The sequence below is a fragment of the Euleptes europaea genome, chromosome 2 (genome assembly GCF_029931775.1).
Source record: "Euleptes europaea isolate rEulEur1 chromosome 2, rEulEur1.hap1, whole genome shotgun sequence".
Taxonomy (NCBI): domain Eukaryota; kingdom Metazoa; phylum Chordata; class Lepidosauria; order Squamata; family Sphaerodactylidae; genus Euleptes; species Euleptes europaea.
Genome location: NC_079313.1, coordinates 2757921 through 2782910, shown reverse-complemented (window position 1 = coordinate 2782910; position 24990 = coordinate 2757921). Strand labels below are relative to the sequence as shown.

The 24990-nt window shown below is 50.2% G+C and overlaps 1 protein-coding gene across 1 annotated transcript; it reads left to right on the top strand.

Annotated features, from left to right (window-relative positions):
* Window positions 1-24088, top strand: RNF126 (ring finger protein 126). The gene is made up of 9 exons (XM_056845592.1): window positions 1-116; window positions 8436-8494; window positions 9820-9883; window positions 13246-13490; window positions 16728-16796; window positions 16894-16963; window positions 19673-19766; window positions 21489-21604; window positions 23859-24088. Exons 1-9 carry the CDS (start codon window positions 42-44, stop codon window positions 24015-24017), a joined length of 951 nt encoding a protein of 316 aa, XP_056701570.1. The 5' UTR covers window positions 1-41; the 3' UTR covers window positions 24018-24088.
* The last annotated feature ends 902 nt before the right edge of the window (window positions 24089-24990 follow it).

Sequence of the window (24990 nt, the reverse complement as noted above, 5' to 3'; positions counted from 1 at the left end):
TGGGCGGGGCCTCCTCCCCGTAGGGGAGGGAGGGGAACAAGATGGCCGAAGCTTCCCCTCAGCCCGGGCGCTACTTCTGCCACTGCTGCTCGGCCGAGATCGCTCCGCGGCTGCCGGTGAGGGGGCGGAGGGGGGGGGGGGGCGAGCCGGGATGGGGGTGAGGTGGGGGGGGGGACGGATCGCCCCCCCCTCAGCGCTCGTGGGGCAGGGAGGGGGGAACCGGGAGAGGGCGCGTGTGGCGGGTCGTCGGTGGGTGCGGTTGCCAATCTCCAGGTGGCGGCTGGAGATCCCCCCCCCTTATCTCCAGGAGACAGAGGTCGGTTTCCCTTATAGAAAATGGCCGCTTTGGAAGGTGGTTGTACCCCACTGAGGGCATTGTGCCCCCCCTCCCTCCTCTAGGGTTGCCAACCTCCAGGTGGCGGCTGGAGCCCTTCCCCCCCTATGACAACTGATCTCCAGGAGACAGAGATCAGTTTCCCTTATAGAAAATGGCCGCTTTGGAAGGGTTTTAGTGCTGGGCTTGATGGGCCTGGGTCTGATCCAGCAGGGCCTTTCTTATGGTCTTATGGAGGAGGGGGCTATCCATGGCTACTGGTCAAAATGGAGCTCTAAGGGTTGTGCTACTAGTCACGATGCATGCCTGTTATCTCCAGGATCAGAGGAGCAGGCCTGTTATATGAGGTGCTGTGGAACTCAGGTGGGATAATAATGCTGTGTGAACAGACTGCTGGACTTGATGGACCTTGGTCTGATCCAGCAGGGCATTTCTGATGTACGTATGGAGGAGAGGGCTATCCATGGCTACTAGTCAAAATGGATACTGGTCATGATGCATTCCTATTCTCTCCAGGATCAGAGGAGCAGGCCTATTCTATGAGGTGCTGTGGAACACAGGCAGGATGGTGCTGCTGCAGTCATCTTGTTTGGGGGCTTCCTGGAGGCACCTGGTTGGCCTCTGTGTGAACAGACTGCTGGACTTGATGGGCCTGGGTCGGATCCAGCAGGGCCTCTTATGCTCTTATGTTCTAAGGCTTTAAGAGGGGAGTGGGACATGTTCACAGAGGAGAGGGCTAATGGCTACTAGTCAGAATGGATACTAGTCATGATGCATACCTATTCTCTCCAGGATCGGAGGAGCAGGCCTATTGTTATAATAGGTGCCGTGGAGCACAGACAGGACAATACAAGGCCTGTTGTATTAGGTGCTGTGAAACACAGGCAGGATGGTGCCGCTGCAGTCGTCTTGTTTGTGGGCTTCCTGGAGGCACCTGGTTGGCCGCTGTGTGGACAGACTGCCGGACTCGATGGGCCTGGGTCTGATCCTGCAGGGCTTTCCTTATGTTCTTATTTCCATGGCTACTAACTAGTCCAAATGGATACTACTCACGATGAATACCTATTGTCTCCAGGACCAGAGGAGCATGCCTGTTACATTAGGTGCTGTGGAACGCAGGCAGGATAAATGCTGCTGCCATCGTCTTGCTTGTGGGCGGACCTAGAGGCACCTGGTTGGCCATTGTGTGAACAGACTGCCGGACTCGATGGGCCTGGGTCTGATCCAGCAGGGCCGTTCTTATGGAGGATGGGGCTATCCATGGCTACTAGTCTTGATGCATACCTGTTCTCCAGGATCAGAGGAGCAGGCCTATTATATGAGGGGCTGCGTAACGCAGGCAGGATGGTGCTGCTGCTGCAGTCGTCTTGCTTGTGGGCTTCCTAGAGGCACCTGGATGGCCGCTGTGTGATCAGACTCTAGGACTTAATGAGCCTTGGTCTGGTCCAGCATGGCCTTTCTTATGTTCTTATGAGTAGTGGGGGGATTTGAATCTTGGTCTGTTCAGGTGGTGAGAGGGGGAGCCAGTTTCCAGAAGACAAAATATCTATTGGGGCCTAGCCCCGTTCACCCAGGGTTGGTGACAGGCAGTGCATTCCCACGGAGAGTTACTCCATCCTAAATCGATTGAAACAAATGGGCTTAGACTGGTGTAACTCTCCTTAGGAATGCACTGAGAGTGGTTAAGTATTCTCAACAGATGGGCTCACTGAGTGAATGCTAACAGAAAACGCTTTATCTGTCTAAGGTGCTCATCTCTTCCATGTACTTACATGCCCCACCAAGGAGTACATCCCTACATGATAACAGGCCCACACAGATGAATCTACCGCAATCTACATTCTTTTTGTGATTGCTACAAGTCCAAAGCAAGAACTTGAAGGGCATGTAACTCAAGTAGATAAGAGAGCCTTCATTTACACCTGTAGTATATTATTTACACATGTAGCGTATTATTAAGGAGTTAAGCGTTTGGAACATATTCTCGACAGCCATTCATTTTATAGATGAGAACGCTGAGGCACAAGTTCAAGGAAAGATCATCTGTGGCAACAGACTCGAAAGCCATGCAAAAACAATCCCTCAGGAAAGTGGGCCAAGTTGCAGCGCAATCCGAGAAGCTTTGGCAGACTCTTCAGATACCGTTCAAAACTGTTGTCCGTTGAGCCAAATCAAAGAGCGAGTGAACCTGTAGCATAAAACTTGCAACCTAAGCAGACAGATGTGTATATATATATGTGTGTGTGTGTCTGCTTAGATTGCAAGTTTTGTGCAATGGATTCACTCTTTGGTGTGTGTAAATAAAAGTGCGTGTGTGTGTGTGTGTGTGTGTGTGTGTGTGTGTATATATATATATATATATATATATATATATATATATATATATATATATGTTTGTTTGTTTGTATATATATATGTATGTATATATAAAAGAAAGGTAAAGGTCCCCTGTGCAAGCATCGGGTCATTACTGACCCATGGAGTGATCTCACATCCCAAAGTTTACTAGGCAGAATCTGTTTACGGGGGGGTTTGCCATTGCCTTCCCCAATCATCCACACTTTACCCCCCAGCAAGCTGGGTACTCATTTTACCAACCTCGGAAGGATGGAAGGCTGAGTCATCCTTGAGCCGGCTACCTGGAACCAACTTCCATTGGGATCGAACTCAGGTCGTGAGTAGAGCGTCTGACCGCAGTACTGCAGCTTACCACTCTGCCCCACAGAGCTCATATACACACACGTATAGGTTCCCCCCATGAATCCTAGCCAGACTTGTTCTGCTACCTGCGACTGGTGGATGCCTGCTGCTTTCATTCTGCCAGCTGACCATGGCGCTTCCTATTGGCAGAGTGGTCATACTACTTCTGCTTCCAGCCACCCCATCCAGGAATGAGGGCAGGGAAGACAAAGGGGTGTACAGAAGGACAGGTAGTGGAGGAAGAGATCCGTACAGGGATGAGGAGAGCCGAGAGAGAGAGAAATAAAATATTTTTTTAAAGTCCAGACAGGGGACAACTCTAGGGATGGAAAAGTAAGAATAAGCAGGGATGTGTTGGCCTGCCTTGCAGATCAGTCCTCACTAGTTACTAGTCTGTAACCATTTCTTCTAGCCCACCCACACTTCGCTAGGATCAGCCTTTTGAAGCCCCTGAAGGGGTGGGGAACTTGTGTCAAGTTTTCTTGCCTGGAAGCATCTGTTCATGTCTGTAAAGAAGAAGAGTTGGTTTTTATACCTCACTTTTCTCCACCAGCTTACAATCACCTTCCCCCCCCCCCCACATCAGGCACCTTGTGAGGTAGGTGGGGCTGAAAGAGTTCAGGGAGAACTGTGACTAGCCCAAGGTCACCCAGCAGGCTTCATGTGGAGGAGTGGGGAAGCGAACCCGGTTCTCCAGATTAGAGTCTGCTGCTCTTTACCACTACACTACTTAGTATTTGTATAGAGGTTTCAAATGTTAAAAGTGCTTCACTAATATTATCTTGTAACCTTATAAGCAGTGTGGGGTGAGGCTGAGAGAGGGGGATGGCTTGACCTAAATCATTTCATGAGCTCGTGATGGAGACAAGGTTCAGACCAAATACTTTCTGTTTCTCTTTCCTAGCTCTCTCTCTTTCTCAGCTTAGTGTGGGAAAGTGATACGAAAGGAAGGGTTGCCAAGGCTGAAACAGAAAGGAGACCGACTGGAGACCGGTTGTGGCAATCAGTGGTGTATGAAAATGACATCCAGGATTGTTTCGGTTCTTGTTTGCGGGACCCCGCTAAACAAGAGGTGTGTGAGGGGGGTCTTTAGCTGCTCTGGCCAAGGGTGTTTTGTGAGCCCTGTTGTTCCAAGGGCTGCAGTGCGGAGCTGAGCCAGTCTGTTCTGAGGGTGACAAAGATGGGCAGTTCCCCTTTCTGAGGTTTGAGTTGTTCTAACACGCCCATCCCTTCTGGCTATCCTAGCACTGCCTTGTCAAACTGGGACAACTTGGTGGAGGTGGAAGTGTGTAGGCTTTCCCGATGAAGTGTGCGCCTGCAGAATTTCTCCCGGGTAGATGTTCCTGCCCTGCCCTGGATGGCCCAGGCTAGCCTACTCTGATCAGATCTCGGAAGCTAAGCAGGGTCGGCCCTGGTTGGTACTTGGATGGGAGACCACCAAGGAATACCATGGTCGCTATGCAGAGGCAGGCAATGGCAAATCACCTCTGAATGTCTTTTGCTCGACCTGGATGGCCCAGGCTAGCCTGATCTCATCAGATCTTAGAAGCTAAGCGGGATCGTCCCTGGTTAGTATTTGGATGGGAGACCCCCAAGGAAGTCCAGGGTCACTAGGAAGAGGCAGGCAATGGCAAACCCCCTCTGAACGTCTCTTGCCTTGAAAACCCAATGGGGTCGCTAAAGCAAACGCCTTTTGAAAGTTGCCTCTGGCAGCTTGCTGAGGGTGTGATGCCTGTTCTTCAGTACACACAGAGTCTTTAGTTTATGTCAGGGTTGGGGAACCTTTTTTTCCGCCAAGGGCCATTTGGATATTTATAACATCATTCGCGGGCCATACAAAATTATCAACTTAAAAATTAGCCGACCAAGCCCCAAGCAGGCAGCTGCCCCAGAGGACACCCCCCCGGGTGCAAGTAGGCATCCAACCGGTGGCGCACTCACCTAGCTGGTGGCACAGGATGGTCTGTTGCACCACCCGGGCGTAGCCGTCCAGCCGCACGCTGGAGTCGCTCCTGCTCCGCACGGTTGAGGCCGGATTCTACAGCAAGCTCCTGCTACCTCTGCTTGCAGGGATGAAATGGGGACACACTGGCTAAGAACTCCCCCCCCCCCCCGCGCATTCTGGCCCTGCCCCCTTTAACGCCTCCATTGTCGCCACTTCCTCCCCCAGCCCTCTTGTAGTATAGAGGGAATACGTTTCTCCATGGCCCAGGTGGGAAAGGGTTAACACAGTTTCTTGGGCAGTCCTAGCAGCTCCATAGTTAACGACTCTTCTGCAAGGGGAAAAAGGGTTCTTTCTTTTGGCAAAACCAACTCACATCAGCCTTGAATAGAAGCTATTCCTGTCCGCGGGAGGGGGCGGAGCACCTGTCTTAGATCCTTCTGAGCTAGAGATCTGCCAGGGCCCACAAAGGGCCAGACGAAATGATTTAGCGGGCCTTAAAGAGCCCCCGGGCCTGACGTTCCCCACCTCTGGTTTATGTCCTCTTAAACATGACAAACGGGTAATGAACATTAATGTTGAAAAAGTATTTAACGTTTGTTGCCCTGCCTGTCCTCTGGGAAGTTCAGAATGGCAGCTTAATATCCCCCGTAACCTTGCAAGGTAGTATAGGTGCAGAGGCACAGCCAAGGATGTACAGTGGCCACGTTTTGGTCCTGAATGTCCTGCGTGAAAGTCCTGGCTCTCCTGACGCACCAGGAAGCTTAACCGCCCCTCGAGGGAGGCTCCGTTTCAACGGCAGGATAGCCGAGGCAGAAGGGTTTTTCTCAAGCCTAAACCCTTTACCATTTCCCATAAGACAATCCTCAGTGTTCAAGAATTAACATTCAATGTAAAATGTGGATATATTCAATATTTTAAGGAATATGTTTGTTATACGTAAGGTATACTATTAAACAGTTCAGTGTTTCAACGCTATTAAGTTACTCTATACCCAAATATGCTCCTAGTGCTGCTGCTAATGAGACATGCTTTCCCCTTTATTTACTACCAAATTTGTGTTTTCTATTTTCAACCTTCGTTTCCCTTTCCCCCCCCCCCCCCATCACTCAAAACAACATCTCAGATATATCAGCCAAGGAAGCACAAGACTCAGCAGTTAGAATATCTCACACACTGCCAGCATGGTGTATTGGTTAAGAGCGGTGGTTTGGAGTGGTGAACTCTGATCTGGAGAACTGGGTTTGATTCCCCACTCCTCTACATGAGCAGCAGCGGCTAATCTGGTGAACCGGGTTGGTTTCCCCACTCCTCCACATGAAGCCAGCTTGGTGACCTTGGGCTAGTCACACTCTCTCAGCCCCACCTACCTCACAGGGTGTCTGTTGTGGGGAGGGGAAGGGAAGGTGATTGTAAGCTGGTTTGCGTCTGCCTTAAGTGGCAGAGAAAGTCGGCATATAAAAACCAACTCTTCTTATTCTTCATGCTGCCGCTGCCTGGATAAGACTGTGTTTTTCTCGAACGCTGAGGATTATCTTATGTAGATGCCATCATCCTACACATTATGAATGAGTGGCATCTTATCTAAAAAATATATATAATATATAGTCAGAAAGGGGTTGGGTTGAGCTGAATCATTGTCCTGCAAAAAGTATCAAAGGTAATGTGCTAATCATTGTCCTGTAAGTATCAACATAATGTGCTAATGAGGGTATGGTATGTTAAAATGGAACCATTGTATCCTGAAGTGATCTGTTAATGTGTGAAATCCAAAGCTAATCTGCATGGCTATTGTTGGCTTTAGTCCTTGTTAGTCTGGAGGTTTTCAGGACATAAGGCTTGGCTTCCTGTCCTGAAAATCTCCAGACTACCAAAGACTACAGTCCACAATAGCCATGCAGATTAGCTTTGGATTTCACACATTAACAGATCTATATTACTCTTCCTACACACTTGACACTGAGAGACACTGTCCTTCAATGTTACTCCTCTGAAGATGCCTGCCACAGCTGCTGGCGAAACGTCAGGAAAGAAAATACCAAGACCACGGTTACACAGTTTCTGATTCTGTTTGCTGGAGCAGATTGACCAGGGCAGATGATGCTCTCTTTGAAGCAATCATGCTGGTGACTGTCTGGTTTCCAGGTTCAGTTCTAAGCTCTGGTTAGAACATAAGAAAGGCCCTGCTGGATCAGACCCAGGCCCATCAAGTCCAGCAGTCTGTTCACACAGCGGCCAACCAGGTGCCTCTAGGAAGCCCACAAGAAAGACGACTGCAGCAGCATTGTTCCACAGCACTTCAGATAATAGGCCTGCTCCTCCGATCCTGGAGAGAATAGGTATGCATCATGACTAGTAGCCATTTTGACTAGTAGCCATGGATAATCCTCTCCTCCATGAACATGTCCACTTTCTTTTTATTAGTAGCCATGGATAGCCCTGTCCTCCATAAGAACATAAGAAAAGCCCTGCTGGATCAGACCCAGGCCCATCAAGTCCAGCAGTCTGTTCACACAGTGGCCAACCAGGTGCCTCTAGGAAGCCCACAAGCAAGACGACTGCAGCAGCAGCATCCTGCCTGTGTTCCACAGCACCTAATATCATAGGCCTGCTCCTCTGATCCTGGAGAGAATAGGTCTGCATCATGACTAGCATCCATTTTGACTAGTAGCCACGAATAGCCCTCTCCTCCATGAATATGTCCACTCCCCTCTTCAAGCCTTCCAAGTTGGCAGTCATCACCACATCCTGGGGCAGGGAGTTCCACAGCTGAACTATGCATTGTGTGAAGAAATACTTCCTTTTATCTGTTCTTACCTCGAATCCCTTCATGGTCTGGGGCCATCAAGTACATTGGGTTAGACCCCTGTGTCCAATTATGTCAGCCCAACAATCTCTCCTGGCTAGCCTTTCTTTTTGGGAAGTATGGTTGGCTTCAGTGAGAAAGAAGCCATCCAATGAGAAACACACCATTTTTGTGTTTGGAGGTTTGTTGAGCTTTAAGGTAACCACAGGGTTTTTTGATTAGGTACAGTGGTGCCACACCTTAAAAAGAACACTCTTTGTGGTGCCACTGCTGGTCTGTGTAGACAATACTGACTTAGATGGACCAAGGACCTGATTCAGTATAAGGCAACTTCATGTGTTCCTGTGACTCTGTTAATAGCGTATGAAACAGAGCTAATTTTGCTTATTGTGTTTTTGTTCACCAATGTCTTTAATTGCAAATATAAAGTATACTTGAATGGCTCAAAATAGCTGATGGTCGATCGAACTGATGGGCATAGTTGGTGAGAAGCAAATACTCACATGCTGGGGGAGGCTCAGTGGGACCCCCTTTTGAGGAACAGGCTCATCAAAGAACACAGGACATTCTTTCGTTGGCTCTAAGAACATCTGCCACCTGCACTGTTGTTTTCTTTACCTGAAAGGCTGATAGTCCCATTTCTCTTCCCGTAGGATTACATTTGCCCAAGGTGTGAATCTGGTTTTATCGAAGAGCTTCCAGAGGAGCCCAGGTAACCAGCATCTTTCTGATCCTGAATATCTTGAGTATCCTGGAGAGGGGATGTGGCTCAGTGGTAGAGCATTTGCTTGGCATGCAGAAGGTCTCAGGTTCAATCCCCGGCATCTCCAGTTAAAGGGACCAGGCAAGTAGGTGATGTGAAAGACCTCATCCTGAGACCCCAGAGAGCCGCTGCTGGTCTGAGTAGACAATACTGACTTTGATGGACCAAGGGTCTGTCTGATTCAGTATAAGGCAGGTTCATATGTTCATGTGTTTACCTGTCAAGTTTGCAGGGAGCTTACAAGCCTCCCTGCTAAACTATGTTTGGAATTCTCATGTGGTTTCCTTTCTAGCAACTGCTTAGTGGAAAAGATCAGGTGCCTTCTGGCGAGCTTCCGCCGCCGTATAGAGAACAGGTTTAAGACCAAGCTGAAGGAAGTAGAACTCATTGTGTGGATGGCCTACCTTTTGAGAATGGTTGTAGCTCCTCTGGTTATAACCCTTCCTGCAGAAGGTTCCCAGGAAACAGGAGATAAACTGCTTTGTTTCTAATGAAATATGATAACCATCTTCAAGTACTTGAAGGGCTGTCGTATAGACGATGTTGCCGAGTTGTTTGCTGTTGCCCCAGAAGGTCGGACCAGAACCAGTGGGTTGAAATTAAATCAAGAGTTTCCACCTACACATTAGGAAGAATTTTCTAACTGTTAGAGCGGTTCCTCAGCGGAACAGGCTTCCTCGGGAGGTGGTGAGCTCTCCTTCCCTGAAGGTTTTTAAGCAGAGGCTAGATGGCCATCTGTCAGCCATGCTGATTCTGTGACCTTAGGCAGATGATGAGAGGGAGGGCATATTGGCCATCTTCTGGGCCATGGAGTAAGGGTTTCTGGGGTGTGTGGGGGTAGTTGTGAATTTCCTGCTTTGTGCAGGGGGTTGGACTAGACGACCCTGGTAGTCCCTTCAAACTCTTATGATTCCAATGCTGAAATGTGGCAGTGAATATGGGGCCTTTTAGTGAACACGGGGTGCAGTTTATGTTAAGTGCAGTCTAATCATGGGGAGACATTTTGAATAGGGAAACGTAACCTGTGAAAATGGTGTCTACAAAAGGAATCGGAATCCCCAAACACTTACCTAGCCCACCTTCCCATATGTTCCTTGGTCAGCGATTTGTGGCCTTTTTTAACAAAAAGAGAGAGAGAGAGGATGAAAGCACCCCGGACTCTGTAGAGCTTCACCTGCCTTTTCAGGTGTTCGTCAGCGCAGGCTGGTAGTATTTCTTTTCCAGGCCCGGTTTCCCAGTCTGTTCAGCCACAACTCTGGTTTTTCTCTTCCCAGGAATGTTGAAAATGGCTCCAGCTCTTCAGCCTCGACCAGCGATCAGAGCAGGCATCCGTTTGAGGTGAGCCGAGTTTTGCCCCTCGCCAGACTTAGGCTTCAGGCTGGGCGGCTGGCACTGTTCCCGCTTCTCCCGTCTGTATCATCCCCCGCCTCTGCGCAAAGCGAGATGTGCTAGGGCAGGGACTCCCAAACATGTGCTGTGAGGAAACAGCCCCAGTGTTGCTGGGAGAAATAGATGAGTTGGCTCCTTGGAGTTCAGAAGGGGCTGCCTGGTGCATCTTTGCCAGTTCTGGCTTTGCCTCCTTCCTATCGGGGCTGGCAGTTCTGTCCCATTCCTCCTTCATGCCACTGGACCAATTGTATAAAGGTGCAGCAGAAATCGCCCACCCTGTGCCTGGTTGCCTTGGTTTGCAAACCAGAGGACATGCTAGCACCAGTGACTCATGCGGAACAGCAAGAGGAGGGCTCCTCTGAGGAGCGCGAGTCATCTGCCACACTCCAAACGAACACCTTTTTGACCTGGGCTTCCAGTTTTAATCTGGAAGATGTGCCTCGGCGGTCAGAGATTTGGGAGACTCCAGACGACAGTACCAGAGCGGAGCCTTTTTGGTGGTGGTGCCTGTCCCTGTACGGCCTCCTTTGTGAGGTCCAGTCATTTCCCTCATTGTCTGGCTCTCATCCCCCACTATTTCCTCAACCGAGGCTTTAAATTCTTAAACAGTTTTTAATAATCGGGTTGGCTGCTTTTATGGTTTGATGGCTGTTTAATTACTCGCAAAGTGACAGATGCCTGTCAGACAGGGGTTCTCAACAAGGGGAATTCCCCCCCGGGGGAGATTTTAGGATTCCGGGGGTGGGGGGAGGGAACTGGGACCACTATTCAGCAAAGTGTAATGTCCTGTAGATTATGTACAATCTGTAAAATTGTAGTTTGATTTTAATTTAATCTGTGACATTCAATAAAGTTTGTGACCATCTTGGGAAGGAGGGAATTATATCCTGAACAATGGTGAAAGGGGGGAATGGAGCAAAAAAAGGTTGAGAATCACTGCTCTTAAGAGATCACTTTATTTATTCATATTGTAGATTTATATCCCGCCCCTCATTACAGTGGGGCTCAGGGCGGGTAACAGCAAGTCAGTATACATTTAAAAACAGAAACAGTCAAATGGTTCTCGTAGATTATCCGGGCTGTGTAACCGTGGTCTTGGTATTTTCTTTCCTGACGTTTCACCAGCAGCTGTGGCCGGCATCTTCAGAGGAGTAACACTGAAGGACAGTGTCTCTCTCTCTCAGTGTCTCTCTCTCAGTGTTACTCCTCTGAAGATGCCGGCCACAGCTGCTGGCGAAACGTCAGGAAAGAAAATACCAAGACCACGGTTACACAGCCCGGATAACTTACGAGAACCAATGAACTCTGACCGTGAAAGCCTTCAACAATATTTAGAAACAGTCAAAATCCATAAAATAATACAAATAATAAAGATGGCGCTTTAAGCTCCCAGCGGAGCTAACTCCCATGAACAACAGACCCTCCGCAAAGTAAGTGGGGAGGGGGACCGAGGGGGGCATATAGAAGGGGGGGCTTCCCGATGACCAGAGGATGTAATGGAGCAGCCGAAAGTCTTCAACCATGTGTCCGGTGGAACATCTCCGTCTAGCAGGCCCTGCGGAACTGGGCCAGCTCCCGCAGGGCCCTGCTCTCCTCTCCTCAGGCAGAGAGTTCCACCAGGCAGGGGCCACAGCCCAAAAGGCCCTGGTCGAGGACAATTGGGACGCTCTCGGGCCAGGGACTTCCGGTAGATTTCGAGAACTAGACCAAAGCATCCGGGGGGGGGGGGTACATAGCGGGAAAGGCTGTCCCACAGGTATGAGAGTCCCAGACTGTTAAAGGCTTTAAATGTTAAAACCAGCACCTTGAACCTGATCTGGAAGCATATCAGCAACCAACGCAGCTGGCGGAGGATAGGTTGAACAGGAACTCTCTAAGGGGTCCTTGTTAGGACCCGCACAGCTGCATTCTGTACCAATTGAAACCTCCAGAGGAGTCTCCAGGGGCAGCCCTACGTAGCGCGAGTTACAGTAGTCTAGCCTGGAGGTGACACCGTTGCATGGATCAACGCGGCCAAGTCAAAGCGAGACAGGTGGGGGCTAATCGTGCAACACAGCAAAGATGATAAAAAGCCCATCCTGGTAACAGTCGAGACCTGCTGTTCCCTGATCAGTGATGCTACTTTGGAAAAGTAGCTAGTAGCTGCCAAGGGGAAAAAATATTTTGAGGGGCAAGAGGGCCTAGGTTTAGGTCTTAGGCAAGCCCATAGAACTGGAAGAAAAGAGAAACAGAAACAAAATGGGTGCTAAGATCCACCACTTAGTAGCAGCAGTGCCTACTCTTGCATGCAGAGCGTCCTAAGTTGGATCTTTGCTACCTTCAGGGTGGAAGGGACTGGGAGAGGCTTCTGTCTGCCTGAGAGCCCCCAGAGAGCTTTTTAGTTTATTGATATGGTCTACTTGACCAGCCAGAAGTTAGTACATCAAATTGTCTAACTTGATAGGGCTGTAAAACTGATACAAATTACAAAAATTGATAAAACTCTGATATTAACTATAATATAAAATATTAGTGCATAACCCAAAAGTAGGCATAACTTCTTAAAATTAGAAAAGAGCAAGAGTCCAGTAGCACCTTAAAGACTAACAGAAATATTTTCTGGCAGGGTATGAGCTTTCGTGAGCCACAGCTCACTTCTTCAGAAAGCTCATACCCTGCCAGAAAATATTTTTGTTAGTCTTTAAGGTGCTACTGGACTCTTGCTCTTTTCTATTACTGCAGACAGACTAACACGGCTACCCACTATGAATTTTCTTAAAATTACTAAAAGCATAAAAGAATTTAACAGATTTTTTTCCCACCCTGTTTTTGCGTATTTTAATTGCGATGGTGCAAAATTTGGCAGCGGGGAGTGAAAGATGACGAGTCTCCCCCATCAGAAGCTTCTTAGACAGAAACTCAACTGACTTGTGTGGGAATCCGCTGATCAGGGGAGCAGTAAGTCTTAATACGAGCCCCATGGTACAATGGACAGCTGAACAATACGTGGGGCCGGCAGAGAGCCTATCTGACACAATGTCACCTGTCCTAAAAGGGCACAGCCTTTCAGATCTTGGGATCTTTTTGTATTTTCCATCCAAAACAGCCGATGGCAGGGCTTGGCATCTGGCTAAAGTGTAGGCCTTCCTATAATTAATGAGTTCCAAGTGGGAGAGATAAGCCGCAGGTGTAACGGTGTCTGGATTTTTCTGGGGATAAAAAGAAAGGTGAACCCCAGAGAGCTGTTTCCAGTTGGAGCAGGCTGTCGCAGGAGGATCTACGCTCTGACACTTTTGCGGGAGCTTCACCTGTGCTTCTCTTCCTCTCGCCAGAATGTGGATCAGCACTTGTTCACCCTGCCGCAAGGCTACGGCCAGTTCGCCTTCGGGATATTCGACGACAGCTTTGAGTTTCCAGCCTTTGGGTCCAATGCGCAGCCGGAAGACAACCGGGACGCCGAGAACCGGCGAGAGAGGGAGCACCAGTCTCGGCACAGATACGGTGCCCGGCAGCCCCGGGCTCGCTTCACCACGCGGCGCACCGCCGGCAGGCACGAAGGGGTCCCGACGCTAGAAGGGTGAGGACTGATTTTGGTGGCAGAGGTCTGGAGAGTGGCTCAGAATGACTGAGAACATTGACAACTGAATTACAGCTGCCTTTGTGGAAGGGATAGGAGCCCCGTGGCACAGAGTGGTAAGCTGCAGTACTGCAGTCAAAAGCTCTGCTCATGACCTGAGTTCGATCCCGACGGAAGTCGGTTTCAGGTAGCCGGCTCCAGGTTGACTCAGCCTTCCATCCTTCCAAGGTTGGTAAAATGAGTACCCAGCTTGCTGGGGGTAAAGGGAAAATGACTGGGGAAGGCACTGGCAAACCCCCCCGCAAACAAAGTCTGCCTAGAAAACGTCGGGATGAGACGTCACCCCATTGGTCAGGAATGACCCAGTGCTTGCACAGGGGACCTTTACCTTTTTTTGTGTGGAAGGGATGTCTCTTCCTTCTTCGACGGTCCAGAAGGTGGGTTGCTCTCTCCATCCCCCAGGAGGCAGGTTTTTCACAGAGGAAAGGATTGGCCAGGCCTGGACTGAAAGGAACCTCCCACTTCCTCCCCTGAGCCAGCATGGTGTAGTGGTTTGGAGCGGTGGACTCTGATCTGGAGAACCAGGTTTGATTCCCCACTCCTCCACATGAGCGGAGGATGCTAATCTGGTGAACTGCATGAAGCCATCTGGGTGACCTTGGGCTAGTCACAGCTCTGTTATCTCTCCCTCCCTCTCCCTCTCCCCCCCACAAACAGTCAAGTAAAATAATTGTCCACTCCATATGCATCTGATGAAGTGAGGCCTGACTTGCCTTTAGTTCACAGTCCCTGCTGGACTGCTTCGAGGTTTCCTTTGCATTATTTATGATTTTACCCACCTTCTGACGTGACTTCGCTCTGGCTTCATTCTTCCCCCACAGTTCTGGGATCCTGTTGTAGAACGAATTTAAATTCTGCTTCCAGGCGAGAGCAACACAAATTTCCATGCATAGCTCTTAATTCTGGCTTCTCTCTCCCACGTGTCTGTCCCTCCCATCCAACGCCGCTTCTGGTTCTCACAGGGTTTTTTTTTGCTCCCCCCCACCCCTCCACCAAGGCCTGAGGTGGCTGGCCCGATTCTTTTTCAGGTCTAGCCAAACAGCTGGCCACAAGAGGGCACGAGAGCATAATTTCTACGGGCTCTGGACGTCCCTCTGGCCCTTCCCTCTCCTGCGGCCTTTTTCAAAGGTGGCTTGCCTCGGCTTCCTTCCCTACTCGCTCTGCCTCTCCTGCTTTGCACTCAAGGGAATCTGCAGGGCGGCTTCGTGGTTTTATTTATCTATTATTTCAATTTGATACCCCGCTCTCCCCGGCTGAGACTGGGCTCAGAGCAGCTTACAAAGGAATAATATCCCATTTAATCAATAAAACCATTTAAAACAACATTTAAAATAGCCTTAACATTAAATAAACCAAATATCCTAAAACTACTTAGGTGCCTCCAAGTGTAAAAAAGTTACAACTAGGCGAGCAGATGGACTGAATCAGGCTTGTCCAAACTGTGGCCTCGGCTGCATGCGGCCCAACACAAAATCATAAAGTTACTTAAAACATTATGAATCAGCCATCGTTAGTGTATTTTATGTGCGGCCCAAGACAATTCTTCTTTCAGTGTGGCCCAAGGAAGCCAAAAGATTGGACACCCCTGGACTAAATACAACAGAGGTGAGGGTTAGGGAGGCCAGCAATCAAATATAGGAAACAGTAGCTGGCCTCAACCATAAACCATAAGTCTTCTCTCTGCCTCCTCCAGGTGGTGCAAAGTCGGCCCATTTGCCTCCAGCGACAACTGGGTGCTCCATAGGGTTGCCAGGTCCCTCTTTGCCACCGCCGGGAGGTTTTGGGGGCAGAGCCTGAGGAGGGTGGGGTTGGGGAGGGGATGGACTTCAATGCCATAGAGTCCAATTGCCCAAGCGGCCATTTTCTCCAGGGGAACTGGTCTCTGTCGGCTGGAGATCGGTTGTAATAGCGGGAGATCTCCAGCTAGTACCTGAAGGTTGGCAACCCTAAAAAAAGGTCCCCCTGCGTGGCACCCGCAGGTACCTCTGCAAGCGCCAGCCATGTTCTTCAGGAAAGTAGTTGGGGCCATTGTGAGGTAGGGTTGCCAGCTCCAGGTTGGGAAATACCTGGAGGTTTTTGGGGCGGAGCCTGTGGAGGATGGGGTTTGGGGAGGAGAGGGACTTCAATGCAATGGAGTCCAATGGCCAAAGTGGCCATTTTCTCTGGGGGAACTGATCTCTGTCGGCTGGAGATCAGTTGTAATAACAGGAGGCTCTCCAGCTACTACTTGGAGGTTGGCAACCCTAGTGCTCTGCTGTGGTGTTTGGCCCTAGCTGTGTTTTCCCACCTGCCTTCCCCCTCTGGGCTGCTGTCACTGCTCCGTAGTCCCTCGTTGTCTGGACCTCTGGAGGTCGGCGGGCAAAGAGGATGGAGAGGGCGTTTGCTTGATGGATTTTCGTGCCGTCTGTTCACCTGCTGGAGAAGAAGAAGAAGAAGAGGTGGTTTTTATATGCTGACTTTTCTTTGCCACTTAAGGGAGAATCAAACCGGGTTACAATCCCCTTCCCTTCCCCTCAACAGACACCCTGTGAGGCAGGTGGGCCTGAGGGAGCTGTGACTAGCCCAAGGCCACCCAGCTGGCTTCGTGTGTAGAAGTGGGGAAACAAATCCAGTTCACCAGATTAGCATCTGGAGAATCAGGTTTGATTCCCCACTCCTCCACATGAGTGGCAGAGGCTAATCTGGAGAACTGGGTTTGTTTCCCCACTCCTCCACATGAAGCCAGCTCGGTGACCTTGGGCTAGTCACAGCTCTCTCAGCCCCACCTACCTCACAGGGTGTCTGTTGTGGGGAAGGGAAGGTGATCGTAAGCCGGTTTGAGTCTTCCTTAAGTGGGAGAGAAAGTCGGCACATAAAAACCAACTCTTCTTCTTCAAGTCAGATGCTTCTCATGGGCTAATTAGCCAGACTCTGGGAAATAACCTTGAGAAGCCTCCCAGATTTTGAGCACCTGCAGCTGGCGATGCGCCAGGCCTCTGATGGAAAATTGCAAGCCGGCCAGCCACAGAGAACAAAACGCATATTGAAGAGACAAGATGGCTTTTTGGTCTCAGCAGGGTTACTCCGGCTCTAGAGACCCTTCCGGTCGGGTCCTGCTTGAAGGCATCTCCTTTTTTTTCTCAGGGGGGCTTCCTCTCCCTGCCTGGAACTCAACCTTGTCGCTTTGTCCTTTTGCAGAATCATCCAGCAGCTGGTCAACGGGATAATCGCTCCCACCACGATACCGAACCTCGGCGTGGGCCCTTGGTGAGTGGGGGGCTGCACGTGGCGCTTTCAGAAGGCCGGCCTGTCCCGGTGGAGACTTAATCCTTCCTCCCCCTCCCTGTTGTCTTTGTTCTTAAAGGGGAGTCTTGCATTCAAATCCCATGGACTATGCCTGGGGGGCCAACGGCCTGGACGCCATTATCACTCAGGTAAAACTTAGCCGCCTCTTCGGGGCTTCTGCTTGGGGGAGGAGAGGGAAAGAACAGTCCAGAGCTGTGCGTGGAAACAGCCGGCCTCCAGCCCCGAATCCTGCCCAGCTTAACTTGAGCCAGGCCTCATCTCTGAAAACTGGGAAGGAAAGTCTGAAGACGTTAGAATGTCTGCAGCCCTCTGTCATCGTAGCAGCAGAAGAGTTGGGTTTTTATATGCTGACTTTCTCTACCGCTTAAGGGAGACTCACACCGGCTTACAATCACCTTCCCTTCCCCTCCCCACAACAGACACCCTGTGAGGTAGGTGGGGCTGAGAGAGCTCTTAGTAGAACTGTGACTAGCCCAAGGTCACCCAGCAGGCTTCATGTGTAGGAGTGGAGGAATCGAACCCGGTTCACCAGATTAGTGTCCGCTGCTCATGTGGAAGAGGGGGGAATCAAACCCAGTTCTCATGATCAGAGTACACTGCTCCAAACCACTGCTCTTAGCCACTACACCACACTGGCTCCTTCACCGTGGTGTAGTGGTTAAGAGCAGTGGACTCTAATCTGGAGAATCGGGTTTGATTCCCCACTCCTTCACATGAAGCCTGCTGGGTGACCTGGGGCTAGTCGCAGGTCTCTCCGAACTCTCTCAGCCTCACCTACCTCACAGGGTGTCTGTTGTGGGGAGAGGAAGGGAAGGTGATTGTAAGCCGCTTTGAGACTCCTTAAAAGGTAGAGAAAAAGCGGGATATAGAAACCAACTCTTCTTCTCTGAAGTCTGGGGCAGGTCTCTCAGCTTAGAGGGCAGGAGTTCTACCCCCACGGATACCAGCTGTGGTCCCCATAGTTGTGTTCTGACCACAACCCCCTCAGACCCATGGAACAGCCAGGTTTCTTCATGCCCCACACTCAGCTAAGGCGGCTTGTGATGAAAGAACAGCCCCGCTTGGCATCCTCTGAGGGCCACTGGGGTTGTTTTGGCCTCCTGCTCTTAGCCTAGTTGGTTGAGCTCCAGGTGCTTCCCAGGGTTAAGACGATTTCCCAAATCCTTTCTGAGCCATTTGACGTGGAGGCCCACTTTGGTGACTGGTCACCGAACGTCAGGAGAAAGACGGAGGAGTGGGCGCTGGGCCCTGTTGATTCTCTGGGGGGCCTTTTGTTAGTGTTCCACACAATCAAGAATATAATATTTTTCTAGAACGACTGCGGGGAGTGGTTTGGGAAAGCAGTGTTGCAGTGGTTCTGCTCCTTGGTTGCTTAAAAAGTCCACACGGTGGCTCTGTGGGACCGTTTCCCCCCAGCTGGGAGCTCTGTCTCATTGGGTGCCCCGGGCGGACCACGCTCCCCCCCCCGCACCAGAGGGCAGGTCATCTGGGAGTGGAACACATGAACATATGAAGCTGCCTTATACTTGGTCCATCCAAGTCAGTATTGCCTACTCAGACCGGCAGCAGTTCTCCAGGATCTCAGGCAGAGGTCTTTTACATCGCCTACCTGCCTGGTCCCTTTAACGGGAGATGTCGGGGACTGAACCTGGGACCTTTCTGCACGCCAAACAGATGCTCTACCACTGAGCCACGGCCCTCCCTCTCCAGCCTCTGGTTCGTTTCTGGGGGAGATGTACTCTCCAACAGACACGGGGTCAGCTTGATGAAAATCATGGTTTGTTTTGGAGAGAGCCAAACACACAAAAAAGCAAATACTCTCACTTTACAACAGGCAAAGAAAACCATCCAACTTTCTGGTAAAGAGCCGTCCAGGGGAAAAGGGTAACTTTCTCCAGGGTGAAGCTAATGCCTTTTAGCCTCCCACCAACCAATCAAGGTCAAGCCATTAATTTGCTCTTGCAGCTGTAAAATTAGGACCACTTGCAGACATTCCTTTGGGAGGCCTGCACTGCTCAGCCTCTTAAGTCTTAAAGCCAAGACAGGCCTGAGTAAATGCATGGCACTTCCATAGTTAAATAGTGGAACTCCCTGCCCCAGGATGTGGTGATGGCTGCCAACTTGGAAGGCTTTAAGAGAGGAGTGGACATGCTCATGGAGGATAAATTGGGCTATCCATGGCTTCTAGTCTAAATGGATGCTAGTCATGATGCATCCCTATTCTCTCCAGTCTCAGAGGAGCATGCCTATTGTATGAGGGGCTGTGGAACACAGGCAGGATGGTGCTGCTGCAGTGGTCTTGCTTGTGGGCTTTCTAGAGGCACCTGGTTGTGTGAACAGACTGCTGGACCTGATGGGCCTGGGTCTGATCCAGCAGGGCCTTTCTTACGTTCTTATACAGGCGGGGAATACTTTCGCCAAGGAAGTGCTGTAGTAGCTCTAAGGGGTGTCAGCGCCGTCATAGACAAAACGCTGCCTCGGGAGCTTCAGGGAAAGAGCCTCAGGGAAAGGGAGGGTGCCAGCCCCCCCTGGTGGATTTGGGGGGGGGGTGTCTCTGCATGGCAGGGCCTTGTCAGTCTTACAGTCTGATGTGATGGGGGGATTAATAAGTAGAGAAACTCATTCTACGAATTCTGAACAGCGGAGGGATGAGTTACAATAACGCTATCGATTTCACCTGCGGGGAACGTAGGGGGAAGTTGACCAGGGCTGCTTGCCGAACTTTGCAGTGGGCGAGGGCTTGAAACTCCCGTCTCCTACCAATGGCCTGCTTGCTACCCTGGTACTTGTCATGGGGCAGCCAAACCCCTCCACTAATAACGTGTCTCCCTTTTCAGCTACTGAATCAATTTGAAAACACAGGGCCTCCCCCTGCCGACAAAGAGAAGATTCAGGCGCTCCCGACTATTCATATAACGGAAGAACACGTAGGTGAGTACTCTTGTGTACGTTCTCCCCCTGTCTGTTGATTCTCACCCTGTCCGCACTGTCATAACTTTATTTTATCCCCTCTGCCCACTGGCTAGCCCTTGGTTGGCTTTTCTAAGCCCTTCGTCCTAGACTTTCATGGAATCATAGAGTTGGAAGGGGCCATACAGGCCATCTGGTGCAGGGTAGTAGAAAAGAGCAGGAGTCCAGTAGCACCTTAAAGACTAACACAATTTCTGGCAGGATAGGAGCTTTCGTGAGCCGCAGCTCACTTCTTCAGATGCAGCTGGAATGTGATTCCATCTATCCTTAAGTAGAGACAAGTGAATTCGACACACAATGGCAGTGTAAATGTCAACAGCAAGTAAATGGCATTAGCAGGCGTGATTGGATTAGGTGTGATATGCAGAGGGGTAGTAGGTGCGGAGAAATCAGCATTGGTAATGAGAAAGGAATGCCAGATCTCTAATCAATTTAGGAGAATACATTGTCTTGAGCTTCATTATTAGTTGTAATTCAGCAGTCTCTTTCTAATCTCCCTTTGTAAGAGAACTGCTACTCTTAAGTCAGCAACTGAATGTCCTGGAAGGTTAAAATGTTCCCCAGGGGCATCAAACATAAGGCCCGTGGGTCAGATCTGGCCCCTTGAGAGCTCTTACCCGGCCCCCAAGGTAGCCACCCCCACCCCACTCTTGATCTGGGCTGAAGAGGCATGGCCTGGCATGGCCACGTGACATTCATGTCATATCCGGCCCTCATAACAATTGAGCTTGACACCACTGATCTAGTCCAACTCCCTGCTCAATGCAGAATCAGCCTAGAGCATCCCCGACAAGTGTTCGTCCGGCCGTACTCTGTACCAGGGTATGTGTGCTGAGAGGGGAACTGACGGTGCCGTGTGATAAATTAATTAATTAAAAGCTTCTGTGAGCCTAGCACACCTGATCAGAGGAGGAGGCTGCCTGCTGCATTTCTGCATGACTAACGTCTCCCGTCTTGCTGCCTCCTTCTGCTGAGCAGGTAGCCTCTCTCCTCTGCCTTGGAGTCTGACTTCCATGCAGCTGGATTATTCAGTCACTCCCCGTAGCAGAGGTGCGGTGGACTTGTCAGTCCTCCAAGGCCAGAAGCTTGTTGCGAGCCCCTCTCGACAGCTTTAAATTGCCTGGTAAGCATTTTGTGTTTCCTCACGGTGGGGGAGCTATACTTTCTGTTCATGATTAAATCAGCCTGTTAAAATGAAGTTCGGCTTGCTTGAAAGTCACCGGTGTGCTTTGAATCCTAGAGAAAAACAACTGCCAGCTAGTTGGCAGAATGCACACTGTGCTTCAGCTCTCCAAAATTGGAAGAACTCCAGGATGTTAAATTGCGCCAATGTGTTTCCGTGGCAAGCCCTGGGATTTCTTAGTTTTTAATGCTTTCATAGTTTCCTGAGTTGCATCCATGGTTCTGTTCTGCTAACTGCAACGTTTCCCTCTGGCTCGTTAGGCACGCCTCTTTCCCGCTCTGAGGACGGAGGGCATCTTGATCTTCGGGTGGTTCCCACCGGCCGCTCAGGGTAGGAACCGCCCAACGATCGAGATGCCCTCCATCCTCAGAGCAGACGGAGCCTTCACGGTAAGCAATCACAGTTCGGTTCCTCACGGGAAGGCTGCTCACGCCGGAGGCAACGCTTGGGACAGGGCAGGTGTCCACCCTGGTTCTTAGTTGTGTCTTCTGAAATGACAGGTTCCGGGCTGGAGTGTCCCGTCTGCAAAGAAGATTATGAAGCTGGCGAGAGCGTGCGGCAGCTACCGTGCAACCATTTATTCCACGACGGCTGTATAGTCCCCTGGCTTGAACAGGTTAGCAACCCGAGGGCAACAAAAAAAAATGGAGGGTTGAGAGATTTTAGTTACAGGTAGGGGTAATCCGCATCTCTGCCCACATCCTTGATTTTGTCCCTAGTCAACTGGGGCCTACGAGCCGGAGGGCAGACCCTGAAAGCAGTTCCGTCCGTCCTCTGGGGGACCCGACTGTATTTAATCGAGGTGTGGTGAAAAGGGGAGGAGAGCCCAAGTCTTCAGAAGCGGCACAAGAGAGATTATACAGTGTGCCATATGTCCAGCTTTATCCAGGCAATCTTAGAATTAGAGAACTATAGAGGGGCTGTGGCTCAGTGGTAGAGCATCTTCTTGGCTTGCAGAAGGTCCCAGGTTCAATCCCCGGCACCTCCAGCTAAAGGGACCAGGCGAGTAGGAGATGTGAAAGACCTCTGCCTGGGGCCCTGGAGAGCCACTGCCGGTCTGAGTAGACAATACTGACTTTGATGGACCAAGGGTCTGACTCAGTATGAGGCAGCTTCATGTATAGAGTTGGAAGGGCCCACAAGTGTCATCTAGTCCAATCCCTTGCACAATGCAGGAAATTTACAACTATCCCCCCCTACACACACCCAGTGACCCCTACTTCTTACCCAGAAGATCTTGTATCGCTCTGGCTGCATTAATAGAAGTGTGATACTAAATTACAAGAAACGTTTAGTGATTTTTTTATCGGTTTGGTGATTATGTGGGCAAATTTTGCTAACATTTGCAGACAGATCCCAGCGCAGTAAGAACTTTTAAAACATATTTGCCTTTAAATATTGTTTAGGTGGCATGATTTTCAAATTTGGATTTTATTTTGAAATATGGTTGCAGGACACAAATCGAGATACATGGGTTCTGTAGTTTTATTAATTAATAGATTTCAGCGAACAGCTGGTAGCTGATGAACTGAGTTTATGATATTTTTATGCTGCTTTTTAGCACTCCTTCTGTGAATCTTCTGAAATAGGTTCCCCATCCAAGTTGAATTGAGTTCAAAATCAGATCTAGATGCCGTCATGTCACACTGCCTCTAAAAATGAAACTGGAATTACTTTTGTGAGTTTAATTAATGGGACTGTTGATTCTGTTGTTGAGAGAGCCAGTGTGGTGTAAGGGGTTAAGAGAGTTGGATTAATATCTGGAAGAACCAGGTTCAAATCCCCACTCATGCCATGGAGGCTCATTGGGTGACCATGGCAAGGCACACACTCTCAACCTAACCTACCTCACAAGGTGATTGTGAGGATTTAATGGAGGGAAGAAGAAGAGTCGGTTTTTATAAGCCGACTCTACCACTTAAGGAAGAATCAAACAGGCTTACAATCACCTTCCCTTCCCCCCCCACAACAGACACCCTGTGAGGTAGGTGGGGCTGAGAGAGCTCTAAGAGAACTGTGACTAGCCCAAGGTCACCCAGCTGGCTTCATGTGGAGGAGTGGGGAAACCAACCCGGTTCACCAGATTAGCCTCCACCACTCATGTGGAGGAGTGGGGGAATCGAACCTGGTTCTCCAGATCGGAGTCTAGCGCTCCAAACCACCGCTCTTAACCACTACACCACACTGGGTCTCAAGGAGAATGATGGAAGCCGCTTTGACCCCGACAGGGAGAAAGGCAGGGGGTAAATGAATTCAACAAATTGTGAATCTGGCCTCTGTCAAGTGTTGGTGCCAAAAACGGGACACTGTATTCCAGCGGAAGCGCATGCAGAGTAGCTTTTCACGTCCTGGAGATATTGCCCCTGAGAACACAACACAGTGTACCCCCGCCTCCCCGATGGATGTGTCTCTGTGCGTTCAACCGGATTGCTTTGAGTCAGGACACAGAAAGGCATTGTCAAAGGCCACTCTGTTGGACTTCCTGGTTTTTTTAGGGGATTCCAACTGCATTGGGGGCACCGGGGTAGGGAGGTGTTAAGAAAAGCCCCAGTTCAAAAGAGCCAGCGTGGTATCATGGTTAAGGGTGGTGGTTTGGAGTGGTGGACTCTAATCTGGAGAACCAGGTTTGATTCCCCTCTCCTCCACATAAAACCAGCAGGGTGACCTTGGGCTAGTCACAGTTCTCTCAGCCCCACATCCCTCACAGGGTGTCTGTTGTGGGGAGGGGAAGGGGATTGTAAGCTGGTTTGATTCTCCCTTAAGTGGTAGAGAAAGTCAGCATATAAAAACCTCTTCTTCGTTTCGGATTTCTTCCCTCCTGACTCCCCCTCTTTGTTTTCGCTCTTCGTTTGCTTGTTTTCTCCCCAAAGCACGACACCTGCCCGGTGTGCCGGAAAAGCTTGAGTGGACAGAATACGGCCACAAACCCCCCGGGACTCTCAGCAATGAATTTTGCTTCTTCATCCTCCTCCTCGTCGTCCTCCTCCTCCAGTTCGCCGAGCAATGAAAATTCTGCAAACAACTCGTGAATCTTTTTAAGGAAACGAAAATAAGTTGCCATCCGCATTCCCTTCTCTAATGTCGCCGCCCTTCCCCACTTCCACCTGGGGCCACGGGGGGAGGTCTCCCCCCCAGGAGGGAGCAGCGGGGGAGGGGAGAATGGGAGGCCCCCTATTTTTCCACCACGACGCCGAGGCCCCCTCGCCCCCCCGGGATGTTCGGCGAGGTCACAGTCTCAGGAGTGGGGCGGGGGGCTGGCGTGTCCCCGAATGGGCTCCCAAAACCGGCCCAACTGCTCCGCTCAAAAGCCACCGCGATTGGCCCGATGAGAAGCACCAAGAGGTAGGCCGCAGCCCCAAATGGAAGGTGGTTCGTATGGGTGTGGGGTTGTCTTTTCTTCCCTCTGTTCCACCTCAGTTTTTTATGCTTCGGTGTTTCTAAGCCTCGAAAACGGCCGGGTCACCCACCCACTGCCTTCCCTCCCCTTGCCAGTTTTCCCCACTGGGTGGGGCCGTTGAAGCTTTTTAGCCGGTCACCACCAGAAAGAGACGTGGGCTTGAAGAAATCTGACCCCCCACACACACACACCTCCTGGCCCTGTTGAGCGTTGTCCTCTCTTCTCTCTCCCCGTCCCCCCTTTCGTTTAACATCACCTCTTGGCAATTCGATACAGAGAAAAGGGTTTTTTATAATTTTAAATTATTACTGCTGTTAAATAAATGGACATTTCAGCTCAGTGGATGTTACGGATTGGGTTTATGCTGGCAAAACTAAAGCGAGGTCCTTGGGTGGAAGGGGGTGGAAGCCCCCTCGGCAGGTGGATTCACACCCACCTTTCTTTCATCTAAACCAAAGTTGCGCCATTTGGGATGGCCTGGCTTCCTCATGTGGCATCCCGTTGATAAAATCCAAGTCTCTTCCAGGTCTGTTTCTGGGGAACTTACAGCAGCACGCAATGACGAAAACAAAGGTTTGTTTTATAATATCCGTTTGTTCAGGCGA